At 36.9% G+C, this 27,649-nt stretch overlaps 3 protein-coding genes across 4 annotated transcripts; 1 reads left to right on the forward strand and 2 right to left on the reverse strand.

Annotated features, from left to right (window-relative positions):
• The first annotated feature begins 14,212 nt into the window (after positions 1–14,212).
• On the forward strand, positions 14,213–19,075 carry LOC145233378 (E-selectin-like). 2 transcript variants are annotated; one of them, XM_080098098.1, is made up of 6 exons: positions 14,213–14,479; positions 14,925–15,156; positions 16,441–16,671; positions 17,267–17,373; positions 17,451–17,597; positions 18,199–19,075. In XM_080098098.1, exons 2-6 carry the CDS (start codon positions 15,009–15,011, stop codon positions 18,421–18,423), a joined length of 858 nt encoding a protein of 285 aa, XP_079954224.1. In that variant the 5' UTR covers positions 14,213–14,479; positions 14,925–15,008; the 3' UTR covers positions 18,424–19,075. The 2 variants fall into 2 exon arrangements, with proteins under 2 accessions (XP_079954224.1, XP_079954223.1); XM_080098097.1 differs by having other exon boundaries at positions 14,938–15,156.
• On the reverse strand, positions 19,070–22,965 carry LOC145233379 (carbohydrate sulfotransferase 9-like). The gene is made up of 4 exons (XM_080098099.1): positions 22,452–22,965; positions 21,915–22,054; positions 21,445–21,655; positions 19,070–20,792 (listed from the first exon to the last, which is right to left on the reverse strand). The coding sequence occupies exons 1-4, from the start codon at positions 22,657–22,659 to the stop codon at positions 20,620–20,622; spliced, it is 732 nt and encodes a 243-aa protein (XP_079954225.1). The 5' UTR covers positions 22,660–22,965; the 3' UTR covers positions 19,070–20,619.
• A 644-nt stretch (positions 22,966–23,609) lies between these two features.
• On the reverse strand, positions 23,610–25,738 carry LOC145234221 (carbohydrate sulfotransferase 11-like). The gene is made up of 3 exons (XM_080098976.1): positions 25,606–25,738; positions 24,585–24,753; positions 23,610–23,965 (listed from the first exon to the last, which is right to left on the reverse strand). Exons 1-3 carry the CDS (start codon positions 25,736–25,738, stop codon positions 23,734–23,736), a joined length of 534 nt encoding a protein of 177 aa, XP_079955102.1. The 3' UTR covers positions 23,610–23,733.
• Positions 25,739–27,649: the final 1,911 nt, after the last annotated feature.

Raw genomic sequence — 27,649 nt, forward strand, 5'->3', positions numbered from 1 at the left:
AATTTTTTTGTGTTTAAATGGGTATAATATCACTTACAGCACATAAGTATCACTTAAACCATCCACCGGCATTGTATGATTCGGGGCGCGTTATATTCACAATTTTGAAAGAAAAAAATCTAACTCAAAGATATTTAAATTATTCTTTTTTAATTAGCAGTGGTAAAATTATTACGCCAGTTCGTCTGATCGCAGCAATGACTCACTGTAAGTTATATGCATATATTATATTGCTATGTCCACAAAACAAAAACAAAAAATTCTTGTCTGAAATAAGGACTTAAAATGTAATTAGGTCATTTTTTCTAACTGGCTTCACATACAATTTTTTTCATAGATTCCGACCCCACGACTAAAGAAAATCCTTCCAAACCACAACGAATTCCCAGCGAAAGTCATCTGACTTCCTACTTGACGAACAGAAGACGACGCCTTAGTTCCTTAACCACGCACGGTGATTGCCAGGTTTTATTTCTTGGCAATAAAAATGCAATGACATAACTTTGTAATGTGTTACAGCAAGAGTAGACTGATATATGTAAGCACTTGATGCCCTCTGGTACCGAACAAATTACAGTTGTAGTCTTACAAAATTTTAGCCTTGACAAACCGTAATATATGGTACATCAGTCGGTTTAATAATAATTGTTACAGATTAGCAATTACCAAATTTAACATTTGTAGTTTATTTTGCAGTGGGACAAAGCAAAGGCGGAAAAGCAAGTTTTAAAAAACGACTGTCAACGTTTTTGAAAAGCAGGGGTAAGTACAAAAGACTAAAACAATGGTTCAGCCAAAAACAACAACGAAAAAAATTGGGGCACATTGATATTTATTTTCATGCTTTAAAGTACAAACAGAAAAGTAACTTTCACATGAAAAACGTACTTAACGTTTAAACAGATTTTACTTGACAAAATGGGTTAAACAGCGGAGGTGAATTTCCATCGACACCTAAAAGCCATTGTTTACCTTCAACCCATATTAAAACTTATGTTTGGGGCCGTGGCAAAGTAATTCAATCAGTAAATTTGCAGATTCGAATTTGTACGCAACCCTTATCACGGACAATGCGCTAAAACTCCGAAAACAAGCCAAGTCGTGCTTCAAGGAAGGAAAACAAGAAGCAAAGACATACGCTGCACAATTAGCCAAACTAACACCCACAGATTACCAAGATTCAACTTGCAATAATTTACTTCAACTTGCCGCTGAAGAACGAAGCAAGGGCAAATTAATTGACTCAGCAGTGCTTCTAATGATGACAGCAGAATCCTATGACCGCATGGTGAAACCTAACTCTAAAATCAAAGGTTTAGCTGAATGTGCCCACGAGTTTTATGTTCTTGGTAAGGAACTTGTAAGTGATGGAAAGAGGAATCTCGTTGTGAATGTAATTTTGCCTTACGTGACCGGGATTAAACTAAAGGCATCGCGCATCCACTGCAACAAAGCTTACAAAATCGTGCTTGTGTTTGAGTGCGAATATAACCTTGGTTTAATCGAGCATTTAGTTGGTCACAACTTTGCTGCAGAAGCCACCCTTAGCAAAGCGACGTACTGGCCGGCTCAAGTGGTAAAAGGAACCAGTATCTATGTACAGTGCCTTATTGAACTTGGGGATGTTTATATCGACCAAAGTCTGACTACTTGCAATGCTGCTGTTGCAGAAAATGTAATCCCTTCTCAAGCAAGCCAAAATGCACAAGGGTTGCTCAGGCCGAAAGAATACGTGGAGAAGGCGATTGATTGTTTTGAACGAGCACAAGGCGCAATTCAGCACAGTCAGGACTTGTCTATCACCGAACGTCCGCAATTTTACCGAATATGCAGAGAAAAATTGCAACGTACACTGGCTTCGAAAATATCTCTGGAGGAAATGGACTGTGAAGAACCAGCAACTTACGCATGTTACGATTACGAAGCCGTTCAATGAAGTCAATTGGTGTAACGCGCACGTTTGTCTGCATTAGTATTTACGTCTGGCTGTGTCTGTGTACAGATGATTGCTTTGGTAATTTTGGTTTGTCATTTAATGTGTGTAACATAAAAAAGTGATCATATTTTGTTATTACGGTTTATCATTTTTTTGTTATGGATTCAATTTTTTAGGAGTGATCCAAAATTTTCGTCAAAGTAGGAAATCGTAATTTAATTTTCGTGGTGTTTTATGCCTTTGGTCAAAGGATCGCGACAAAGATTTTTATTTAGTTTTAGTCACAGTAACATGATACCGGGATAGTAGCTTGGCATAGATTGGTTTGCTTCTTTCGTACGGCAAAAAGACATGTCACTTTGGCCATATGCTGGCGTTTCCATAAAATACGGTTTATTTTCGTTTGCTATTAAATATTTGTTTTTATTAGTTATTCACAAACAAACAAACGAGTCCATCAAACCATTTAATGTACCTGATCGAACTGAAATGTGATTCAATAAATGCAGTTGTCCCACATGTAGTTTTCTAAATCATCAAAACGTGATCAATAATGTATTACTTCTCCAAGTTTTAAATGCAGTGAACAGTTTACTCTCAATAGAGTTGGTTTGACAATTTCAGGTAAAAACATCTCTCAAATAACAGTGAACAGGAATTTGTAGATTCGTGACAATTACCGCAATCAGAATATTTTATACAATGTAAAAGAATAGATTAAATTTTTTAAAAACTTGTGGAATTTTGCAAATTGCCATAGTATATATGCTTAAAATATAAAATAAGATATTTAAAAAAAATGCTTAAAAAAACGTAGGCCTATTTAACTTGCAAATTTGCAGGAAGTAATTCGTAATTATATGATCCAAACATTAAGTAACTTAATAGTTGGTTTCGTGCAGTTACCAAAACATTTTACAATTTTGTTCCAGTTAAAATTTGTCAAACTGCTTGTCTTTACATAGTATACGTAATATACTCGACAGAGTTTGTACAGGTTAAAGTTTAACTAAACCGGACTTCATTCGGGCACTGCATTTATCACTTAATTTCAGTTTTCTGTCTTTTTTAATCTCTTCTAAAGAGTCGCCACTTTAAAACATAGGCGCAAGAAAAGTGTTTTTTTTTTAAGTTTTATCACAAAACCAGTAGGATTTGGTAAGAAAACATATAGCACTCTAACTTTTCCTTGAAAATACGAAATAAGTGTTAGTGATAAAACAGTTTGCTTTGCCAAACAAACGTCGCAACTTGACCATGATAGCTTCTATGGCGCTTATCTTTCTTTAAAAGAGTTGAGAACATTGCCAAAAGTGTTTTTCATGACAAAAGCCCCGAACTAAAAAGCGTGATTTTAAACAACGACTAAAACTTACAATCAGTATACTCAAACACATATGCGCGCACCTTGATGATTTAGTGATTACAATTAATTTGTGTCCACATACTGACTCGTCTCGAGCGTATACGACTTTATTAAACTATTTGGACATATCTGTATTGTATATATTTATCGCTAGATGTCGTCCCTGTGTTGTGACACTTGTCGCATATAACATCGTATCAAGAACAGGAACTTGGCCGAACAGTCAAGGAGCCTGACCATCATACAGTCATGAAAACTGTTGTATTTCTTTGTATTGTTCGCTTAAGGAGTAAAATAGAATGAAAAACGAAACGAACCAAGCATTTGTAGCTTGGATAATTTCAAATTTACGTAGCACACACGAAAAGTAATCAATGCAGACAAAACAGTAATGAACGCGGTACAACTAACGAATCACGTGACTGTGGAATACGGGTGCGCGATTCACTGTCTTAGGGAAAGTACACGAAGCGCAAATATAACAAAAACCTTAAACGGGATTTGTCTCTGGTAACGTTATGCTTAGCCAAAAACAAAACAGTATGCTGCGTCTTAAACGGTACACCGGCAACTGCATGAAACAGTGTTTAATTCTTGACAAAACTCACAAGATATTTCTTTGTAATACTTTTCAAGGCGCCAAAAATGTTTGGTGGGAAGTTCTTCTAACATTAACCGAGTAGTAAAGCATACCTAGACATTTAAATATGATCACAGAAGCTTATTGAATTTTAAACCTAATGGCCATGCTGGCGTCACCAAACAATATGTTGGTGTTAAATATTTTATTTTGTTACGTATTTGTAAACCAGCGAGAGTCCATTAAATGTTCCGTTGAACCCGAATAAACTGAAACATGATTCAACAAATGCCTTTTGTGCCATATGTGGCTTTTTATTTCGTTATAACGTGGTCAAATCTGTTTTACTTCTCGGAGTTTTTAATTGTAATAAACGGTTTATTTAGGCAGTTGATTTGGAAATAAGAGTGAACAGAAATAGAAATATATAGACTCTAACAGTTTGCACAAGCAGAATATTATATAAAACTTACGAGCTAAAAGACTAATAGCCGCGTGTTTGAAATAAGCTTTGGTATTGTAGAAAAAAATGTGTAAACTGTTTTCACAACCGAAAACGGATTCCAATTGAATCGAGTGAGTTGTGACTGTTTTATTAAAACATTTAGTAGTAGCTGGTTTCGTCCAGTAACTGATATTTTTTTATTATGTTGTTGCAGTAGTGTTGTCAAACTGCTTGTCTTTGTATAAAACATGACAAACAACACATCACTTAGCGTGGTAAACGCAACTGCGCCAAGTACGGCAATGTTAGCTGCAGAATGGAGTTTGCTTGGATTTTTGATTCTCACCGCACTTTACTTGACGGTAGCATCGGCAGTTTACCAGTTTACTTCAAATCAACCAGGATTAAAGCTGAACAACAGATTATGCACATTGTCTGGCATTATGCTGCTGTTTTTCTCGGTGGCACAAGTGGTTGACAACACCCGAATCTTTACTTCAGTAGCAGTTTGCAGATGGTTCACTAACCCATTTCGCCTGTGCTTAGAAATTTCTCGCTTCTCAGTCTTCTTATCTTTATGGCTTCGACAACATTAAGTTTACAACTCCGTGCACACGACAGCAATATGGACAAAGGTGGCTCAAAAGTTGAGTATGACAGTAATTGTCGGGATATCATCGTTTTCGATTATCCTCGGTATTGGCATTGCCATCAACTCATTGGCACCCGCAGGAACCCATGAATGTGGAGAACACCCCATAGCAATATTACTTTTTGTGATCAGCCAAATAGGTTTTACAATTTCACAATTGATCTTGTTGTTACTTTTGCTTTTACCTTTTTGCAAATACTTCTCACATTTGTCAGATGTCAACACGATCTACGTGCGTTGTGCAAGTACCGCTGTTGTATGCGTTGTTTCAGATTTATTGATCACTGTCGCCATGGCATTTTTGCAAAATCTAAAAGCATATGTCTCGGAAATGTTTATTAGTAACCTTATCTACGCAAACTTTGTATTGAACGTGTCCGCTTTGATATGTTCTTTCCCTGATTACGCCACAAGGTTGTTTCCCTTCAAACTGTTGTCAAGCACACAAACTACAAATGTAGTAGTTTTGTGTGAATCAGCTTACAAAGGTGATGGAGTTCAGGAAGCTGGAAATTCAGAAAGACCCAGAGTTATTATCAATGCTTGGGAGAAAGACGTAAAGATAACCACTGTCTCATCCGATATTGATGCATCGAAATAATAGAAGTAACGATTTGATGTTTATATGTACAAGCAACCTGTTTTGCTTATGTCTTTTCTGGTCTGTTTTCTGTTGAAAGTTTCATGATGTTACAAATGTTTTATTCTAAGTTTATGTTTTTGTCTCAACGTTGTAAAATCAACATGTGTCCTTGCTAACTTGTATAATTGTACAGTCTTCGAAATATGTAAAAGTTGCACAGTCCCAAATCAACTCGTTTTTTACCCAAAGGCCGTCAATTAGAGTTTTACCGTGTTTTTGTCGATGCATATGTTGTTTTATAATTAGATATAATCCTAGAATAATAAACAAAAAGAATTTGTGTGTTGTGTTGTGTGATGTTACAAAATTGTTAAAGCTGGTCAAAAAAGAAATTAGTACTTAGACCTTAAACTTTCAATTATGAGAAAAAAGGACGACTTTAGACTTTTGCTGGGTGCATATGATGTTCCATAGTTATATATGGCCATAGAACAATAAACACAAAAAATATGTATGTTCTGTGATGTTACTCAATCTTTTAAAGCTGGTTAAAAAATTAGGGCTCATACTCTGCCCAAATCGACCGCAATTTGATTCAAATGCAATAAAAGTAAAGCAACTATAAACAAGGTTTGGCAATCGTAACACTTGTCCACCAACAAACAACACTCTAAACGAAATAATTTTATCGGATTAATTACACATAAACAAATATGCGTGCACCTTGATGATTTGGTGATTACAATCAATTTTTGTCCACATACTACATCGTCTCGTGTGTAGGAGATTTTATTGAACTATTTGTAATGTATGTATTTATCGCTAGATGTCATCACTACGTTGTGACGTCACCTGTCGAATATCACATCATACCACACAAAGCTAATGCTGTGCCTATTGTACTACCAGGCGTTTTTCTAAAAGACCTCAAAAGGACAATGTTTAAGTTTATCTAACAGTTCGAGTGGAAAAATTTCAGCGGACTACGTTGTGTAGAAAGATTGAGGCTGAGAGAATTAATATGCTGGACCTCGACGCGTATTTGGCGTCACTCAGTGTTACATGGATCATCCGGCCCTTCAGTGATTCGTATGCGTCTCCCTGGAAAACCATCGAAACCTCACTTGTCAGAAATGCAAGACGTCAATTGCCTTTGCCTCTTGGGGCCACCCGCCTTAGCGCCGGTCGTACCTGGAAATGGACATTTACGTTTTAATTGACCGGTTCTGTCGCATTTGAAGCACCTGCGTTCACCTTAATGTACTGGACTTTACCGTAAATGTTCGCTCGTCCTCTATAGTGTCGTCATTTCTACTTCCGTGGCTCAGATGGTTCACGTCAGTTCGACGGTTCTCTGCAAGGTCCGAAATTGCCTATCCTCGAGCTTTATAAGAATCATTTCCATATCCGGAGTAAATTAAGTGTGATGTCATAACAGACTACAAGAATCAGCCTCTGTAACAGAGTGGTGACCGACAGATCTGTCTTCGCTTGTCAAGTATACAAAATATACTCATAAAGAGTGGCAGACGATCAGCGTTAGTGTAAAGTTTTATTTGCAACAGAAATATTAATTTCGCCTATTAAGGCATCGTCAGTTTCTGTCTTATTCAAATAATATCCGGAGTATTTATGATTCCACCGCAGCTAACAGGAGCTGGTGTGGTCAATAACCAACTGAGCCGCACTCGCGAAATCGCGCGAGTATTTAATGAGATACGAAATTAAGTTGGCCAAGCGACAGTCGTGTAAACCTCGCAACATAATTACTTACAACATCTCGTTCCTAACGCGGCATCGGAACCATTGCGGTAGGCAAAATCCCTAAAACACGGAGTGTCAGTCAGTTTATTCCTGCGGCGCTCATTTGCCCACTGTGCTTGTGGCGCAAAGCGCGTTTCTTCAACACTTCGTACTCGACTTCATACCTGTAGCAGTCCTTGTCTTGCAGGGCTCATTTTAGATCCTTATCTATGGTCGAAAGAAACAAATGATCAAGGGCCTTGTGACGCTGCAGCAGCAGGACTCGAAGACGATAAAATACCGAGCCAGACCGTCTCCATGCTTCAGTGTTGGATCTTGCATCATGAAGTCAAAAGACATGATAAAAATATAATAAGACGTTAACCTAATAAATCACAATAAAAAACAGTCTTCCCAGCGAAACCAGCGGGTCGTGGTGGCAGGGTACTGACATGCTCGCCAATTGGTTACCGAATTGCTTTGACAGCCCTGGTATTGGGTCTAACGATTTCACGTGGCAGTATTACCTTCGATGAATAAGTTTCAAAACTGCCGATCTGATCTATTTCTCGAAACTGTCTCAAACGGTCCAGAAGCCTGCAATAACGGCTCACCACAAGAGCCACATCTAAGTTATAACACCTACAATGTTACACCAACGTCGACAAACTAGTGCTCTTTACCTGAAAACTACCACAGTATGTGGAAACAAGATCACAAGAAAACGACCGTACACCAGAAGCCCACAAGGAGACTGCCCCGTCCTTAAAAACACGTGCCAAACCGAATTTGGCTCGCGGGCCGTTAAACAATCATTGGCTTACACAATTTTACAAGTTGCCTGGTACATCCAGGAGCGCCAATCAAGGATGCGGAAAATGCGGCGGGGAAAAGGCAGTGCGTGGAAAAAGCGTGCCACTGGAACAACGAAAATGAAAACGGCATTGAGTGGAAATAAGGGAATAGGTGAAAACAAAGAAAAGTTGTAAGTGATTTTAAAATATAACACATAAGAAATACATTTAATGGTGAACAAAAGTGAAAAGGTATGTGCACAAGTGAAATATATGAAACACAAGTGCGACATTTATCCCAATTGACATAAACAGATAAAAAACGTGTTATACAAAACAAATCAACAAGAAAATGTACAGCGGCTAACACGTGAAATATTTTCGCCACAATACGTAATAATAAGACGAGACTTTGTGTATTCGTCGCAAATTTCACCTGTCTGCTTTGTTGTGAATCGAGTTGGCTGTGGTGTTTAGTCGGTGTCAGTATTAAGCGTATAACTTCATTTAAAAGCGACAAGAAAACCAGTACATAAAAATTGTAGACTGCCGATTGCCATCGGGGAATACCCGAATGGTGCTGAACCCAAAGGCAAACATTAGTCACAACGAGAAGGCTTTATGAGAAAAAAGTGCACAGCGTGCTTCCACGTGTATAGGAACTGTCAGATAACGTCTTTCGTCGCAATTTTTGGCTGGCATCTTAACAGGAAACATTTAGTTTACCAGTATTGTAGACTCTTATTTCCTTTACCATGGGAGACATAGAAAACGCTCACAAATCATTTTCCAAGGACTTGCCAGTTCTTGTTGAAGGTCAGATTAAATGGAGAGGAATCAAGGTCAATGCACCTAATCACAAACTTTGCAGAATAGAAATCAGTAATCGCGAAGTTTTGTGCAATGAAGAATCTGTTACTGAGGAGGATTTGCCTACAGTGTAAGTACAACCTTTGGATGCCTAAATTTAGGTGTTGTAAGCAGAGTTGTACGTCGGGCCGGGCTTAACACACTGTGTCGGTATTTTTATTTTGAATAAACTATCTAAGTAACCAGTTTCGGGACCGAAACTAATGTCAAACAGTCCTAAAACGCCTTGTTCAAGACCAATCGTCTATTGTGTTTGTTGTCTTATCTTTCCTGATGCTTCAGTGTATAGACCGGTCAAATAAACTTTCGGGCTTAAACAGACTTTTCAAAAACGATTCGGGTTCGGGCTTTCGGGCTCGAATTTCAGGACGGTTTACAACTCTGGTTGTAACTACGACCATCATCATCATTATTGCAAGTCATCGAGCAGAGATACGAAACTTGCGTTATAATTGTTTTATGTTTGGTGATATTTTAAAATATTGACATATAATGCGGAACAATACAGTATATTTCAATATGATATCGCAAATAACAGATCAAACCGTTGGAAGCAACTGCGCAACGCAGGGCGAATACAGTCAAATCTGCGACATCCCAATGTACAACGGTTTTACGGGGCAATATGCACACGTAACACTTTCAGGTAAATGAATTCTAACAAAAACAAACTGTACTTTATGTGCAACAATATCTCAAAATTGTCAAATAATAAATTTTAACTTTAGCATTGTCTTGGAAAACGGATTTCGCGGTCATTGTGATGAGTTTATGAAACAGATGGTCAGTAATTCGGTAAACGGACTGACGGTGCAAAGAATGAAATGCAAAATAGCTTTGGAGGTATTTTACTGGTTTTACAATATAAAGTAACAAGAATGCTTTAGGTTTTTTTTTTATCAGCAGTATTTAATGGGGGAAAAACGTGATATCAACAATAATGGTGCCATGAGCGTCTGCCGAAACGTTTGAACAATAAAGCATGTCGCTTTTCATGTCTCCAAACTTATAAACAGATTTAGTTCCAAAATAGCAGTATTAAAATGGCATAATACGACTCTTGAAACAGGAACATCAATAAGCGAAACAGGAACATAAAACGTTTTACATCTCCTAAGCTTAAAGCGGAACATAAAATTGGGTTTTTAACGTCATAGGATATGTCTGTGTAGCTGTGGTCGTTTTGTGCCTTCATTTGTCACGAGTGGTTGAATGCGAATAGAAAAGGGGAACTACGGTTTCGTTGTAGTAGTCTCACAAATATTTCTGATTTTTCGCTTCGTACCTTTCAGGTTGTTGAGGGTGCGGAATATTTGCATGGACTTGCACCATCTGTTTTTCACATGAACCTGAGACCAAAGAATGTAATCATCACCCAGAACTTTACTGCTAAGGTATTTTTTGAAAGTGCGCCTCCCTTATGGGAGTTTCATAAGCCACATTACAAGCCTTGTAATCGGGTCTGAAAAGTACAGTGATGTGCAATTTGCTTTACAAACTTATATGAATTTGAACTTATGAATTAATTTCATATAAATGATTGACGTCTGTTACAATCATCATCAAATACAAATTTCAACGTAATTTCACCTGATGATGTCCTTTGGAAACGTGTAAAAGCCTACGTTTACTAAATCACAATCTTTTCACAGTTAACTTCTTTTGAGTATTCCATTCGTTCCCCAGAAGGTATGTTATGACTTGACTATCTAACGAACGCAGTTTTTTTGATTTGTTTAAACAATCTATTGATTTAAGGTTCGTCAAACTCGTGGAAACGAGATCTTCCAGAAGATTTTGAAGAATATTTGCCCCCGGAGAGTGCAGATAAGAATGCTATTCCTTCTCAAAAGTGGGACGTGTACAGGTTAAACCCTTATAGTTCTGATATATACCAGGATGATTGAAGTCGAGTTTATTTTGCTTGTTGATAGAAAACATACCAACACAATTGCACTAAAGCAATCACCATGCGTAAATTGCTGCGCACTGTTAAAATGTTATGGAGCGCAAAACAGTGAAGGGTACATTTGGTGGATCAGGACTAAACGAGCTGCAGCTACACCGTTTTATTAAAATTGACACCGTTTAAAAAGTTAAAACAGTAGGTTATTACGCTTCTGTTTTCTTTTCTTTAGTCTGGTGGTCAAATATTAACCAAAAAAGCCTAAATATAACACACGTTTATTATTGTTCACAGCTATGGGAAGTTTTGGTTCCAGGTTTATGAAGGTAAAGGCATTGATTTAAAACATTTTAAAATATTTTGTTCAAAATTCAGTTATAAGCAACACGATGCTTTGTGCCTTAAAATGAATAACCATTTATTGTAATTTGAAGCGCAGTAATAAAACTTTAATGAACATATTATTATATTAAGATGCCGAAGTCACGAAAAACGGTAAATGTGATGCCAAAAATGAAAATGAGTTTCCACCAGTGCAAGAATTCATGGCAGCGGCTACGGAGGCTTTGGAACTAAAACCTCTATCAAGACCAAGTTTTAACGGTAAAAGATTTTTTTTGTGAACAAGAAACTTTTGACCTGGGCTTTTTAAGTTACTGTATTTAAATTGGTGTTCATTTAATCTGTTGCGAGTAACATTTTTCGGGGAAATTCCCACGTAAATTTTTAGGTGTTTTCCCAATCGGTTCTTCAGTGTCTAGAGTCTAGACCAGGGGTGGGCAAACTTTTCAGTGCAAGGGCCGCATTCAAAAGTTCTAAATCTTATCGGGCCGCATAGTATTTCACCAACGGCCGCCAATTGCTTGCTTGTTTTTGTTTTAAAATAACTGGTGTAAAGAATTAGGTTTATATTATATATATACCATTTAAAGCCACCTAAAATGCTTAGATTAATAGTTTCTAACATGGTGCATAAGTTTAGCTAAACGAAGCTGATTGTTTATGACATCATAATCTGTATTGTGACGATTACTGTGCCTGTTTTTTCGGATTCTTTGCACACAATAAGCGGATAAACAGGCACCGCATATAGTTAATAGGCTGGTAATCTTTTTTCCAGTCACACGAAATCTGTTTTTAGCAGTTTAAAATAGTTGGCAAAATAGTTTTAGATACGTCATGGCCTCCAGTGCATGTATTTTAATAAACATGGTCACAGCCGCACAAACCCGTCTCCGCGGCCGCATGTGGTCGTACACGCCTGATTTAGCCCAAAATATTAACATAGCATATTTTCAGCTATAAACATAAATTTGTTGTCAGTTGATTGGACAAACATTGGTTGAAACGCTACAATTGTAATTGTTTCAAAATAAACAAGCACGTTGTTTTGTTAATAAATTCCTTGCGCCAACATTAAACAATGCGAGCCGCATTTAGTATCCATCTTTAGGTGTTGTGCGGGTCTGTGTTAACGATTCTGAAGCTATTTTTTGTCTGTTTCCAAAGTACTGCAAAGACGTAAACTTGATCCAAAGTGACCAAAGTTTTCGCGTCAACAGTGCAAAGTGGGCTGTATTTAAACACGTGAATCGCTTTCACTTTTATCGAACGAAGAAATTATGTCAAGTGACGATTTGTATAAGAACGTGGCAGAAACAACAGGCTAAAGCACGAAAAAAGTATCTGTGTTTAGTTCCAAAGTATGGTACGGTTACAGATACTGCACATGGTATAGGTATCGGCAAGTCGCACCCGCGGTATTTATTTTTATTTTTTAAAACTGTACGCCTGTGCTTATAATAACTTACTATTCAGCGTTGCTCGGTAACTATCTTTTTAAAATTTACTAACATTTGGCGGGCCGCATGAACTCCTTTGCCGGGCCGCATGCGGCCCGCGGGCCGTAGTTTGCCCACCCCTGGTCTAGACAGTTGTTCAGGCTCGTTGGTTTTTGAGCGCGAATCGGTAAAACGTTTACATTCTAGAATCTAGACATTCCTAAATCACATGGTTCCTTATTTCCAGCTATGTCGCAATATTCTTTTCGAGCGCGAATCATACATATAAGGCCATTTTCGAACGGATATGAAATATCAGGTCATTCTACTTCAATATAGGTACTAGCAATAAGTCTCACTTAGCTCATAGCTGGGTCATAATGTTCCGATTTGTGAAACACAGCAGTTTTGACCGGAGACAGGCAGAGAGTATTCGAGCTCTAGACGGTTCCAAATACGGATTTTCAATATTTTTACACGTATCATGGCTGTAATGCTCACCAATTTCCTCTACGGCCAGTTTTTCTACTCTCACAATTTTCAACAATCTTTGTTTTTCAGATCTGCAACAAAACTTGGCAGAGCATAGCTTGGATTGCAACCTCAGAGAAAAAGAAAAGGAAGAAATTGATGAAAAATGCCCCAAGCAGGTTTCATTTAATCCTAAACTTTTAAAGACTGTGATTTTACTGAAGCGAACAAAAATAGGCTTACAATATTGTTTAAAAGAAGCTTACAGCTTAATATACAAATATAAATGTTGAACTATTATTTGACAACATTGTAATTTTTTGACATATAGAACGCTGAAGAACCACCAGTCGTTACTGGGTTAGTAGAATCCAACGGGGCTTCCGAAAACTTGAATAATGAGGCTTCTAGGAACAGGACAAGTGAAACCAATTTTCGCCACCGCCCGAAAAAACTGATTGAAATAGTTGGAAACGGGAGACAAAATGCAAATGTCCGTCCTGGTAACGCCGTGGCTGTAGTCCGACCAAATATGGCTATTCGTGTGTTTGGTAAGTTCTTTCATTCGAATAACTTTACTTTTAGATGTGGTAACTTAGTTCCTGTTTAAATGTCGTGGAAACTTTATAACCTATGAAGTACAAAATATAAATCAAAAACGTCTGAAGGATTTCCATGTTTTGGCGATATATAAGTTATACAAATTAATTTTGACTTTGGTAGGGCTAGTATGAAATCCAGCGAAAATAACGTGTTTTGTCGCTTAGTTTGTTTTACATGTCTTTAACAACTCTCTCCTTTCTAAATTAAATCGTAAAAAGCATCTCTCAGTCAATCCGTTTCTGTACACCAAAAACAATCAGAAAGTTTAAACTGTATTCCTTTTTTGCTTAGGAACACTATACACGGACTTGAAAAGTAATTTTGATTCTTATCTGTTTTCTACGCCACCTTTCTAAACGCCAGTTCCCTATTATCGCCTGTGACGTCACCTCACACACCTGGCATTTACCTTTTTTCCCTAGTGCTTTATATACCGTGTTCAACAGCTTGATTGACACTGATGATGACAACAGAGATTGTCGAAACGTCTGAACGATGTATTCTATATAGACCAGTACCTTGGCAGTAATGTTTTTGATCAAATTATTCCTTTTTACTTTTGCTCTTTTCTTTCCCTTCTATCATTATTCTTAGGTTTACTTTACTTTTACTGTGTTTTGCAGATGAAGGTTACAGAGTTTACTGGAGGCTGGACGCAGTTGCACAGCGTCATCCAGTGTTAGCCTTCCTTGCACTTTTGTCAGTAGTTATCGGGGTTGCTGTGGTTTACATTGGCGTTCCCAATAAACGTAAGTATAGCATCGTTCCTAATAACAAGAAAAGTAGACCGAATAGCATAGTTGTTATTACTTGTCTGTTCAAGTTATAGTTTTAATTTCGGTTTTGAGTGGACATTCTACAAACACGGTTTAAAACAAATGTTCTTTTGTAGGCTACTTTGTTCAGTAAATATGTTTGTAATTTCGTTTACAAGACAAATATGTTAGAACTCGTTGATCGCAAATTTTACTTTGAGACAAAATTGTAGGCTTATGTACTTTGACCACTTAAATCACGTGCAATAAGTTTGCACTCAAGTCACCTAATGAAGACGACTCACAATCGTTAAGATAATAACGACTGGAGTGACCCCAGGTTAAAAAGGAAAAAGCTTATGTGATCCGAACTACGTTAACAACAATATGTAATATTAGTAACACTAAGTGATAATTTCTGCAACACTAATAATAAAAGTAATCTGTTACAGCACCTTCATGTCGACCTCGCCCAAGTCCTGCTAATGGAGGCAGCTCTTACTGTTTCATCGATGATCGAAACATGCAGATGTGTGAATACACTTGCCCCGCCGAATCTGTTGTCATACCAGTTTGCGCCTCCGCCACCTGCTTGGATTTTGATCCTCCAATTACAGCCACTTGCGTCGCTAACGATACTTGGAATTTAGAGGTTCCCTACTGTCAAAAAGGTTGGTTTAAGCATCATCAGAAAACCAAAAATGTGTAATGCAATCTGTGGGTCACTGCTTGTAGAAATGGTAAAGCTGCAGCGTGTATATAATATCATCTATCCACCGCCCGCTACTTTTTCACGTTTACCATCTGTACTTTGTGAGGCTATTTCCGGCTTTAGTGTATTGCAATTGTGCTGCTACGATTAATTGCAACCGGCGAAATTAACTCAACTCAACTGAAGGCAACCAAATCAGAACAAAGTAGTTTTAAAAATTACTCTACAAATCTAACAATGTGCCACATAGTTTTAACTCATTTCGGACAAATAAAAGGGTGGGACTGCTTTTCAACAGTTGCATGGCAATTTGTTTCTTCAAGCTACAGATACAATGTCAGTGGGCAAACTCGACACATGCGAAAAGTAAAAAAAAATAGCTTTAACAAAACTTTTAAAACTTTTTAAACTTGTCGAAACTTTTTAAACTGTATATGGCTAACTTTTTCGACAACACTTAACTGGTTGTCTATTCTTCGACGAACGCATAACTGCCGGAATAGTGTGACTGAATTATGGTGACCTCGATCTTTAACGCAAAACCTTCCCAACTATCCCGGTTGTATCTTAGTACCCGAGGCTACCTCCCTAATTCGTAAAACGGTCCAAGACCCTGCACTAACGGCTTACCGCTAAAACCAATTGTTACAACGGTGACTTCACTACTGGCTAAATAATATATATTATGATGAATAAAACCTTTGAAAAGTACTTTTCAATCACATTACGTTACACCATACCACACAGCAGCACAACAGCACCAAAAACAAAGCGCACACTTCTCCAGGGCCAGGAGAAAACTGGTGCACAAACAGAGGAACCACTACCACATCACATGCCTCTAGCAAAGTAACCAATCACGACGCGCCACGGGAAATCACTAAAGCGGGGATGCGTTCGAATTTTACCGGCGTTAACATACAAAAAACTATTAAGTGAAAAAGGGTGAAAATGTAACACAAGAAAACAAAAGCGGAAAAACAAGAAGTGAAAGGAAAAACGTGAAAATAAATATGTCCAAACAAATTATACGAGAAAACAAAACAAAAAAACATACATTTATAGGTAAGTAAGATTATTGTGGAAAATAAGTGCAATAACTAGATGTTAAGTAAGCGTGAGAACAAAGGTGAGACATTAACAGTGAATAACGAAACTAAGTGAACACCGGTTAACGTTACATTAGAAGATATAACTGATCATATTCCGGTTTCCCAGTAATGATGTTGGCTTTATGCTGCAGAAATTTCGTGCATGCCATTTCATGCTCCTAAGGAGATCAGTCGTTCATCCTATTGTGTAAGAGGAGATGTTAAGTGGGAGCTATATCCAGATCAAACCTACACTGATTTGAAAAACGGCACCATGTGCTCTGTGGCCTGCTGGTCAGGTTATAACGCTGAGCCACAATCAGTTGTTTCTTGTCTAAGCACTGGCGAATGGAATTTGGAGCAACCAAAGTGCAAAAAGCCAGGTATAATTACAGTTTTATGTTTCACTCACCTAGGAAACTGTTTTAGGCAGTGGTTCACAAACTTTTTCTGATTCCGTATACCACTTTGCGTCGTCAGGGCTAATGGCTTGGGATTCAATAGCACTTGGAAACTTAATTGTATGTGTACATTCAGTAATACCTATATTTAATAAATGCCAAAATACGGTGCAAAAGTGAAAGTAAAGCGCTATGTTAGCCAACTTTATTGGTCTCTCTACCACAAGTTGAGAACTACTGGTTTGAGGCATTTATAATCCAACAAATCAAAAAATTTACTATATGATAAAACATCATAACTTAGAATACAGATCATTCAAAGCTACATGCTGTGATGTGCAATGTTTTTCACACAGCACACAATTTTACCGATGTTAAAGTGTTTGATGTTTTCTGTTTATTGATTGCTAATTCAAAATGAAGGCACATTGTTTCAACACAGTTTTAGAATGTGTTTTTGCTGTGACGAAAGTCTAGGCTGGTGCTGTAAAGTTTGTACAGTGTAACAGTGTAAACCATAGTGTTTTCAATTATAATCTAGTAAGAATCTAGTAACATTTTACCGCATTTTTAACAGTGTGTCCGCATTTGAAACTTCCTAACTACGTTTCGGCCAAATGTAACGATGACAATGTGGTGGGTTCGGAGTGCAAATTTTCGTGTACACACGGAAGACAGATGACGGTAAGTAGTATTTCACAGTACAAAGATCCCTTGTTGTCGCATTTAAACTTTATTAAAAGTTTATTAACATTTTTCAGGGTCCCAAAACTGCAGCTTGTCTAAACAGCAGGACCTGGTCTTCTGACACCCCGAGTTGTCAATGCCCACGCTGCAAAACAGGTCCTAATTGTGAATATACAACCAGTTGGAGGCAGATAGCAAGTAACCTTGGTTCTAACAACAAGGTAAGCTCTCAACGTCTATGTTTCAATACCTCATATCCTGTATTTGCAATTGCTAATAAGCCCTATAGGGCCAATTACAATGTAACGCCAATTACATTTATTGCATTAAAAATCTTACAAATAGATATTGTAGTAACTAGACCCAAAACCGTAATAACCGAAATTTTGATGTTTTATATCCAATTACAAGGTCTTGCTGATGCAACTCGATATGGGTTAATTGTTTTACCGACAAAATACGTAGGTCAAATTCAAAATTATACTTGATGTTAAGAATAAAACTCGGCTAAGTTAACTTGATTTATATTAACATCCATCACCATAAATTAAACCTGATTCTTAATTCGGGAGATTTCACAAATATGCAGCATAATGATTGTTTTGTCGTTTTATGTTTAAAACTCAGTGACAACAAATACAGGTGCCCATGTTAAAGTTTAAAATCACATTTAAAAACTATTTGTTATCTTAAAAACCTTTTATGTTTTAAGACCTTTTCACGAAAAGAATTAGTCTGTTCTATCGCAAACTTTAATGTTCGAGAGCCTTCAAAAATTCATAAGATTCACCCCCCTTTATTTACCCCTTTTTACCCCTGCAGATCAATTATGCCGGTCACGAAATTGTCTGCGAAAGTGACTTAGAATTTCTTCGTGGTCAATACAGATGCGAATGCTGGGGATTGGGAAGACGAAAGAGGTGTGGGCTGTACGGCAGTGATGGTGGTTCTTGTGAACATTCATTATCATACTTTATTCGTGACTTAATGGCAGATGGCACTTTACCTGAGCCATGTGACAAAGATCATATGGCTACAGGCTGCTAAGTACAAACCTATTTTGTATATATTGAGTTGGACCAAAAAAAGTTCCACATTGCATTGTATAATTAAGGGTAATTTTTTTTCCATAAAACCTAAACTTAACCAAATGTTGTAGTTTTGTCGTTGCTATAACGTTCAAGTCACGTTTAAAATCATCTCTTTTGGACGCCTGCCATGTAAAGCATTAGCCAAATATGTATTTTGGCAATATTTCCTTAACACTATTGTGACTGCATTTGCAGCGTAGTTTACCAAAAAATGTCACTATATGTTGCGCCTTATGTCGTCTTTATAAACCTAATGTTTTGTCTTACGAATATCAGCTAGTACAATGGTTCTCAACTGGTCGTCCATGATGACTTTTTTGGTGGTCCACAGGACGTCAACTAAATTTGTTAATAAACTAGAGATAATTACATATTACATATTGAAAGAGTATCAAAATGTTAGCTGTTAATAATTGTGTCTCACTTCTTTAAAATTGGTTTTAAGCCTCAAAGGTTAATTGTTTCGTATGCATACTTAAAACGAGTTGAGAACCACTGAACTAGTAATTGTGTCTCATTTATTTCACACGATAGCCGTAAGGACCCGCGTGAGTTCTATTTTGTTGAGTTGCCTATCCTGAAGTAAAGTACAACGCCACTGCATTTTATATGGTTAGAAATATATTTAGAAAAAGACCAGTTACAGCACATAAAGCAGTATACGCATAGAGACATGAAATACTGCGATCTTCAAATTAAACGCAAAAATGCACAGTGAAGTGTTTTACTCCAAACTGTTACACATCATATTTACTAAACACCAGCAATATTTGAAAAAAGAGAGAGAAAGGCAATTACTCGAAAGAAGAAGTGGTCAGTTACACTCGACTTGGCACCGATAATTTTAATGGGGCTAAATTAGCAGTTCTACATTGCGTGCAATTGCGTGCAAACCAACTACTACAAAATCGCGTGTGAAAGACTTAAAACAAAACAAGATACATTTACCTAGAGATGCTGATTTGACAAATGCACCTTATCTACATAACCGAATATAAAAGGGATGAGGGTTCCGAACGTTTGTGACGTTTGTGGCTATTTGTGTGACCAAGTTCTTGACGGTTAATTTAAACGTTTCTTTGACTTATATAGCGTGTTATGTCATAAAATGACGCAACACTATATAGACCGGTCAATAGAAAGGGTGTTTATATTTCAATAGTTACCACAAGTCAAACCACAAAGTAAGCATATATACAATAGAACCATAGGATTTTTGTACTTTAGTTTAACGACTTTCATAACTATACTAAATTTGACGAGCCATTAAAATTGTTTTTGTTTGTTTTTTACTTTTTAATGTATTTCCCAAAAAGAAGCTCAATTAGTTTAAACATTTTTGCTTGGAGTATGTCTTTACATTTATACAATTACAAGTTCGAAGTGTAGAAGTACATTTTAAACTGAATTAGTTTGGACTGTGGTGTTAATGTGGGAAATGAAACAGTTATGCGAAGGCGCAAAGATATGGATATTAAATTGGCACACTTAAATCTGCAAAACGAAAATACATAACGGGCCCTGATTGGTCAGAACAAGGTTGTGAACGGGCCTAACTCTGCAGCCCGAACCCGACTTGTTAGTTTGATTGACAGGCCTATGCACCTTGAACCCCAGGAAAGATCAAGACAATAACTTAATATACAATAACAGACAATTTACCTTTTGAACAAGGCGTTTTTGGACTGTTTGACAGTAGGTCAGGTTAAGCAATTGGCTACTTAGCTAGTTACTTTTTTATATAATACTGACACATAGTGTAAAGCCAGGCCCGAATGTAGCATTTAATCCTGAACCCGGTCCGAACCCGGACGGAACCGCCCGAGCACGCCCTGGAAAGTCCGGTCCGACCTGCAACTCTGGGCTAGAACACTTAGATTAGTGGTTACCAACCTTTTTGTAGTCGCAGAGCCCTTTTATAAATTTTATAAGTCTGCGGACCCCCAATGTAATTTACCGTAAGTATTTTTTTATGTTTTATGTTTCTTGCATTATATTTTTTTGGTTAATGATACTTAAAAAAGCTTGCCTTCACGGACCTCCTAAAACCATCTCACGGACCCCCCGGGGGTCCGCGAACCCCAGGTTGGGAACCACTGACTTAGATATTCACCAACTGGAATACTCGATCGGCTCTGTTAAGTTTACACACTTACTCTGAATCTTCCTTAATGGTTTCTTGATGACCGATAAAATCATATTCGAAATCGCAATAATGACAAAGGTCGGAAAACTTTTTCCAGTGTTGGTCTCTTGTGGCTAAAACGTTCGAGTTTGCTCTCACAAGAAATTTCACGAATGTGCTAAATGAGGGAATCTTTTGACCTGCAAAAAAGGTAGCAGTATTTATATATTTTCATTTATTTTTGGGTTCTTAGTAAGAGCAGATTAGAGCAAGTTTGGAACCTATGGCTTGCAAATCTTAAAATCGATTTATAACTGCGTATGGCTCATACCCTCTTAGTTTTCATTTTGTAAAACCATAAGTAACCAGTAATTAATTTGTGTATTGAGTTCTTTGAGTAAAACAAAAAGGAAAGACTACTTGAGACTCCAAATCAGCGGTATTTCGCTGCCCCGCAAGTATAATGTTTATGTCCAAGTTTCCCTGTTGGTTTCGTTTCATTTTCAAGGCAAATAAACCAACCTAAACGAATTTTAACATTTTGTGTGAAAATGCTGACGGCTATGGTTATTTAGGTTGGATGAGGCTAAAAGATAACAATAAAGCTAACTGAAAAACTTGGTTCCTAACCTTCATTAGTTCCAAAGGCTACAATAAGTTAATTGTGGTTTTTGTGGCCTTAGGAATTCAGAAAACTTTAGTGATTTTAGTTAATATATATAAAACATAGGCGTATTTAAAGGAAACGCTAAAAATACATAGCTCTTCCTTTGAATATACCTATGTTTAAAATATCAACCACTCCAAGAAATGACTATAGACGATATAGTAAAAGGGTCAACAGTTTCCTACCGTTATACTCGGGGTCGCTTTCATCACCAAATAGTTTTTGTATCTCCTGTCCCGCTTTAGAAAAGGGCGAATGCTCTATTTTAGATCTGTATGCCGAAATTAAACGTTCCATCGGCTCGCGGACGATCGTCATTTTTAACCAATCAGGATCAGTCAGTCGATGTACTTTTTCCTCACCTCTTACTTGATATTTCTCGAAAAACAATGCTTCCTGAGAAAAAAATGCGATTAGTCAGTACTTTTAATAATTTAAAGACCTCCTCTTGATCGTGCTTACATAGTTTATATTCGTATTTAAAACCTGTGCTGTAAAACTCTGTTTGCCAGCATATTCTTTCGACTGAATGCAAAATCACGTAGGCTAATATGTTTTAAACTAAGAGCAAACATAATTACAAAAGGAAAAATCATAAAAATAACAAATAGGCTTTTAATAACTTAAAATCTTGAAACAAGTGACAACTAAATACATCAAACATGATTCCTTTTAAGTCTGAAAAGAGGCGTTTCCAATTGGTGATTCCTGTTTTCGGTATTTGACACACTACGGTCTTATACTCTGAAACCGTAAGCAAAAATTCCCGTATCTTTTTCCAGTTGTGTTGAAGTCCTGTCAAAAATAACACAAAAAAGGTACATAAAAAGTGGTTTCTACTGCAACTGAGCAAAACGTGTATTGAGATTTTTAGATACCCTAGACCAGTGTTTCCCAGCCTTATTTACTGTGCTACCCCCTTTAGAGGTTTTCTAACACAACGCGACGCCCATCAGAATGTGTTCATACATTTACTAACAAATTTCGTACAAAAAACCCTAAAATTGTGGTTATGGCTCATGTCACTATAAGCTTTCAAGTAGTCTGCAGGAAAGTTTTTATGATACGGAGAAAATGATTCTGAAAAGGATTGCGTCTTCGCGAACCCTTCAAAACTGCTTGGCGACCCCGCTACCCCCAGATTGAGAAACAATGCCCTAGATTTAACAAACTAACATTATTTGTATTTTACCTAACGTTTTGCATTTTTTTTGGATTCTTGCTTTTCGCTCATCCATCCTAACCTTCATTCTTTCCATAAATAGTGCTTCAGTTTCTCCGATTTGCAAAGCTCCTTCTGATTTGGATTGGTCTTCTTCCATTTTGATGTCTTTATCAATGAACACAGTCTGCTTTAATAGCACAGGCTTACCCATCGCTTGTTCTGTTACTGCAGGCATCTTCAAAGCAGGCGCTTCTAAAGTAGGACCTTCCAACTTGCGGTTTTGTAATTCAGAATTTGTGTTTTCTTCTGTTACCTGATTTGATTCAAATGTTTCGAACACGGACTCGTCTTTGACAACAGAGCCTTTATATTCTGTAATGTCAGGTGGAGCAAGTTGATCAAACTATTGTAATATGCTAACATAAGTACATAAGCTCCAGCAATTATGGTCAATAAACGAATAATTGTCCTTTTCATTGTACACTTAACAGTTTTTCCAAACATAAATAAATCTGAAATCATAAAACTGTGTAGATCGTGTAGAACTGTATATTATTTAAAAACATGCAGGCAAATTAGATAAGCTATTAATTAACAATGTACTAAAAAACAACCTAAAAGTCAAAAAGCTCACAGTCAAACAGAATTAAAGCGGGCAGTTATATCGTAGCTATTGAAACTTCCTGCACTAAACAGTTTTGTCTACACGTTCACCCACTGCGCACCAATCCCCAATACAGCCACCTCATGCTTTATACAGAATTTATCTGTAGCAGGTAACCTGTAAGTTTGTCATCTGTTGCACAGATATTCGCACAACACAGATTGGTTATCATCTCCTGTCAAAACGATGGCACGTAAATCGCCTACAATACTTGCTTTGTTGCGAGCCCTATTGTTGTCTAATTTAATATACTGTACATAGGTTACCAGCATTTGTTTGAGGAAGTATAGTAACATTTTCTAAATATCTGCTACAACCTGGCATTTTTGCCTTATATTGGCCACGTAACTTCCTATTAACAAAAGAAAAGCAAAAAAAAAAAATATAAACGTATTTTTTCAATTATGAGCTGTTGCTCACATAAATCATCAGCTCCTAATCATACATTGGTAGTTGTTTATTCTGCATTACAAGGTTTTACAATAATGATATCTCAAAATTTTATTAAAACAAGACTTGATTTGTATTTTGCTTGTTGAAATAAAACATGAACTCAATTAATCAATGACAAATTAACTACAAAAACTGCATATATAAGTTCAAAGAAATAAAAAATAACTGACTGATTTATTGTCCTAAACTTCATTAAACCACCAAAGTTCTATTTTGGCTTTCACTGAACAGTTGGTCGAGCCATGACGGTCGAGGATAATCAAATAAAATGTATTCGTCCTTCAGCATCTCGTAGAGTTCCAGTACCAGCTCACGTGGTTTTACTGTAGAGTAATAGCGATAGGCAGTTTCGTCATCAGTTCTGGTTCGGTAACCGGGTTTTAGTGAAAACTGCCTTGGCGCGCCAACGAGTCGCAAAAAGTATCTGAAAAAAAAGTTTACTAAATCCATTAGTCTGAGAGGCGATTGGTAGGACCACAAGACACACACTTGTACAAATACGAACCAAATAATCTCAACCTTGTGTCAATGCTATAATTATTATCTTTAAAATATTTTTTTAACCCAAAGCCAATTTATGAAACCAGAAGTTTTAAGACTTTAAGTACATTTGAAACTAAATTGTATGGACTGCAATGTAAATGTGGAAATCAAGCTGTTTGTGGTAGACGCAAAGAAATGTGTATGGCAGTGATTCTCAAACTGTGTGCTGTGTGAGATTACCAAGTTTGCCGCAAAATATTTTCTATTTTAAAGTGCAAACATTCCCGGGTGTTTTAGGACTTAATAGCGAAATACTGGAATGCATGGCAAAGATGCAGAGCTAATATTTTTGTTATTGTTATTAAAAAGCATCCTCACCTACCACAATGAAGTTTAAAATAAACATTCTTTGTTTGTTTATGTTTACCGCGAAGCGTGTCGTGGAAAAAGTTAAGTAAGTTAGTTTAACACGCCGCATGCTGAAAGTTTGAGAAACACTAGTGTATGGTATTAACATACAGGCAACTACCTAATGGGCTCTGTTAAGTTTACACACTTACTCTGAATCTTCCTCAATGGTTTCCTGGCGACCGATAAAATCGTATTCGAAATCGCAAAAATGACACAGGTCGGAAAATTTTGACCAGTGTTGGTCTCTTTTGGCTGAAACGCTTGAATTTGCTTTCACAAGAAATTTCACAAATGTGCTAAATGTGGGATAGTTTTGACCTGCAAAAAAGTGTAAAACTATTACCTATTTTTTCCATTTTATTTCTGGTGCCTAATGACAGTAGATTAGAGCATGGGTCGGGAGGCTCGCGAGCTTGTTACTTTGATACAGTGGTTCCCAAAGTATGCGCCGCGGCACACTGGTGTGCCGCGAGATGTCATTAGGTGTGCCGCAAAAAATATTGAAATTAAAATCAATCAAGTAGAGTAGTAGTATACCAGGTGCTTAGACCACTAGGCCAACATGCTCCATGTCTCTGAGATGTTCAACTAGACCAGAGGTTCTTTTTTTGTTGCGACGCCCCTGGAAAAGTTTTCTGGACTTGCGACGCACCAGCAAATAAAAGTTAATGAGGAAACTTATTATTAAAGTTATGTTTATTGATACAACAACAAAAAGCCACGAAACGTTTCTGCGACGCCCTTGAAAAACTGAAACGACGGGCGTCGAGGCGTCGCGACGCACAGTTTGAGAACTACTGAACTAGGCTATTTAACTATGAGAGTGACCTGCATAGCGGCTTTATGACCTCATAGTGCCTTTGTCAGCTAATTTGCTGTGCCATTTTAAACTGAAATAAAAAATTGAAATATATTTTTTATTCAAATGTTCGTAGTGCGCCAAATAATGTTTTTTCTAAAATGCGCGGGAACCACTGCTTTAATACAAAGTAATAAAAAGTCAATCGATATACTGAATTCTTTCTGTAAAACAATATTCTAAACAAATACTAGTCTGTGTTACTTTAGCATAGTTAAACTCTAAATTTGTTGTTCTTAAATTTGAAAAAAACAGGACTTAGAAACGACTAGAGAAGGTACAGTTTAAAGTTTACAAAACACATTTCTTACTTTTGTAGTCGGGGTCGCTTTTGTCACCAAACTCTTTTTGTATCACCCGTGCCACTTGAGTAGTATGCGGAGGCTTTATTTTTGATCTGTATGCTGAAATAAGACGTTCCATCGGCTCGCGCACGACCGTCATTTTTAGCCAATCAGGATCAGTCAGTCGACGTACTTTTTCGTCGCCACTCACTTGATATTTCACGAAAAACGATTGTTCCTGTGGAAAATAAAAACTTTAGTAGTAGATCAAAACCACCAACAGCATGGCGTAAACTGACGATCACTGTTTGCCTTTTTAAATTAAATACAGTAAAACTAATGGACAATAAAATCCTTGGTAAAACAGAATCAGTCGGTTAAAGTTGGTTCAGGTAGCTTTGGCAGTTAGTAACAACATTCTCTTGTTTAATTGCTATACTGCTTCACTTTTATATCGATTTGTGTTTCGATTTCCAGGAACTGATGATGCCACATATGCGAAATATATATTCCTTTATTTGAACCGACTGATTCTGTTTTACCAAGGATTTTATCGTCTATTGGTTTTACTGTATTCCTATGGTAAATATTGCGATTAGTTAATATTTTTAGTTTCTTATGTTTATTTTTATTTTTAGTTAAGGAACTTATTCTATTCTTGTTTGCATTTGGGCATATTAAAAACATGTGGTGCAAAACTATTTGTATCAGTATTTTCCCAAAATAGCTATTTGTTTTGACTGTATGCGAAATCATCGGTGTAACAAGTTTTGTCAGGGCTGGGGTCATTACAAAATAGAATATTATTAATACAACAAATAAATTTATTTGATAACCTAAAATTTTGAAACAGGTGACAATTAAATACATTAAAATTAATTCCTTTTAAGTCTGAATAGAGTCGTTTCCAATTGGTGATTCCCGTTTTCGGTATTTGACACATTATCGTCTTGTACTCAGAAACCGTAAGCAAAAAATCCCGTATCTTTTTCCAGTTGTGTTGAAGTCCTGGCCAAAAATATTTGATATAGTTGTGATATGATATGAACAACGATACTTAAAAAACTGTTTTTTAGTAGAGATGTACCGAATATTCGGTTTGCCGAATTTATTCGCCCGAATCGGTCATTTTTGCAAAGATTCGGTTTCGGCCGAATAATTTGTTGCGATTCGGCCAAAACCGAATCTTTTACGAACACAAATTTAAAGCGTTAAACGTGTCTTTTCTGCTTATTACGGCCTAAGCAATCTTTCAAACGCCCAAACATAACGAAAATCGCGTCATTTTTTATCTTTTTCAATACATTATCGTTTTTCCCACTGTATTCAAACAAATTAGTAATTCATTGGCAATTTGCCAATCATGCTTGAGGCAATTTTGAACCCCACAGAACTGAAATGAGGACGAAGCACAACTATTCTGGTTGCCTGGTTGATAAACATTTTTTATTGCAAACGCGTAGCGTACCACTTCCCGTGACGTCATAAATGATTCGGTTGATTCGGCCGAATTTCTTCGGCAAAACCGCCGAATATTCGGTTTCGACCGAATCAAAATTTAGCCGATTCGGTACATCCCTAGTTTTTAGTCCAACTGAGCAGAACGTGCAAAAAGATATTGTTGGATACTCTACATCAGTGGTTTCCAACCTTAATCGACATATTCTTCATTTAACAATTTAAAGCATTTTTATTCTTTTCCAGTAGACTACATATGGTCATGGTAGATGCTAAACCATACAAAGATCATTTGAAGGAGTATTTTATCATCTTCACAGGTTATATACATATTCAGGTTGTGTCAGCTAAAGTCTCTATTTACAAACGACGTGTACAAATTACACCAAATCTTTCCTTCAAGCTTAAAAAATCCTCCCTGGGGAGAAATTCTCCCCTTGGATTTAACAAATCGACAATATTTGTATTTTACCTAACGTTTTGCATTTTTCTTGGATTCTTGCTTTTCGCTCATCCATCCTAATCTTCATTCTGTCCATAAATAGTGCTTCAGTTTCTCCGATTTGCAAAGCTCCTTCTGATTTGGATTGGTCATCTTTTAGTTTTATGTCTC

This window comes from Phallusia mammillata, chromosome 6 (assembly GCF_965637545.1).
Source record: "Phallusia mammillata chromosome 6, kaPhaMamm4.hap1.1, whole genome shotgun sequence".
Lineage (NCBI taxonomy): Eukaryota > Metazoa > Chordata > Ascidiacea > Phlebobranchia > Ascidiidae > Phallusia > Phallusia mammillata.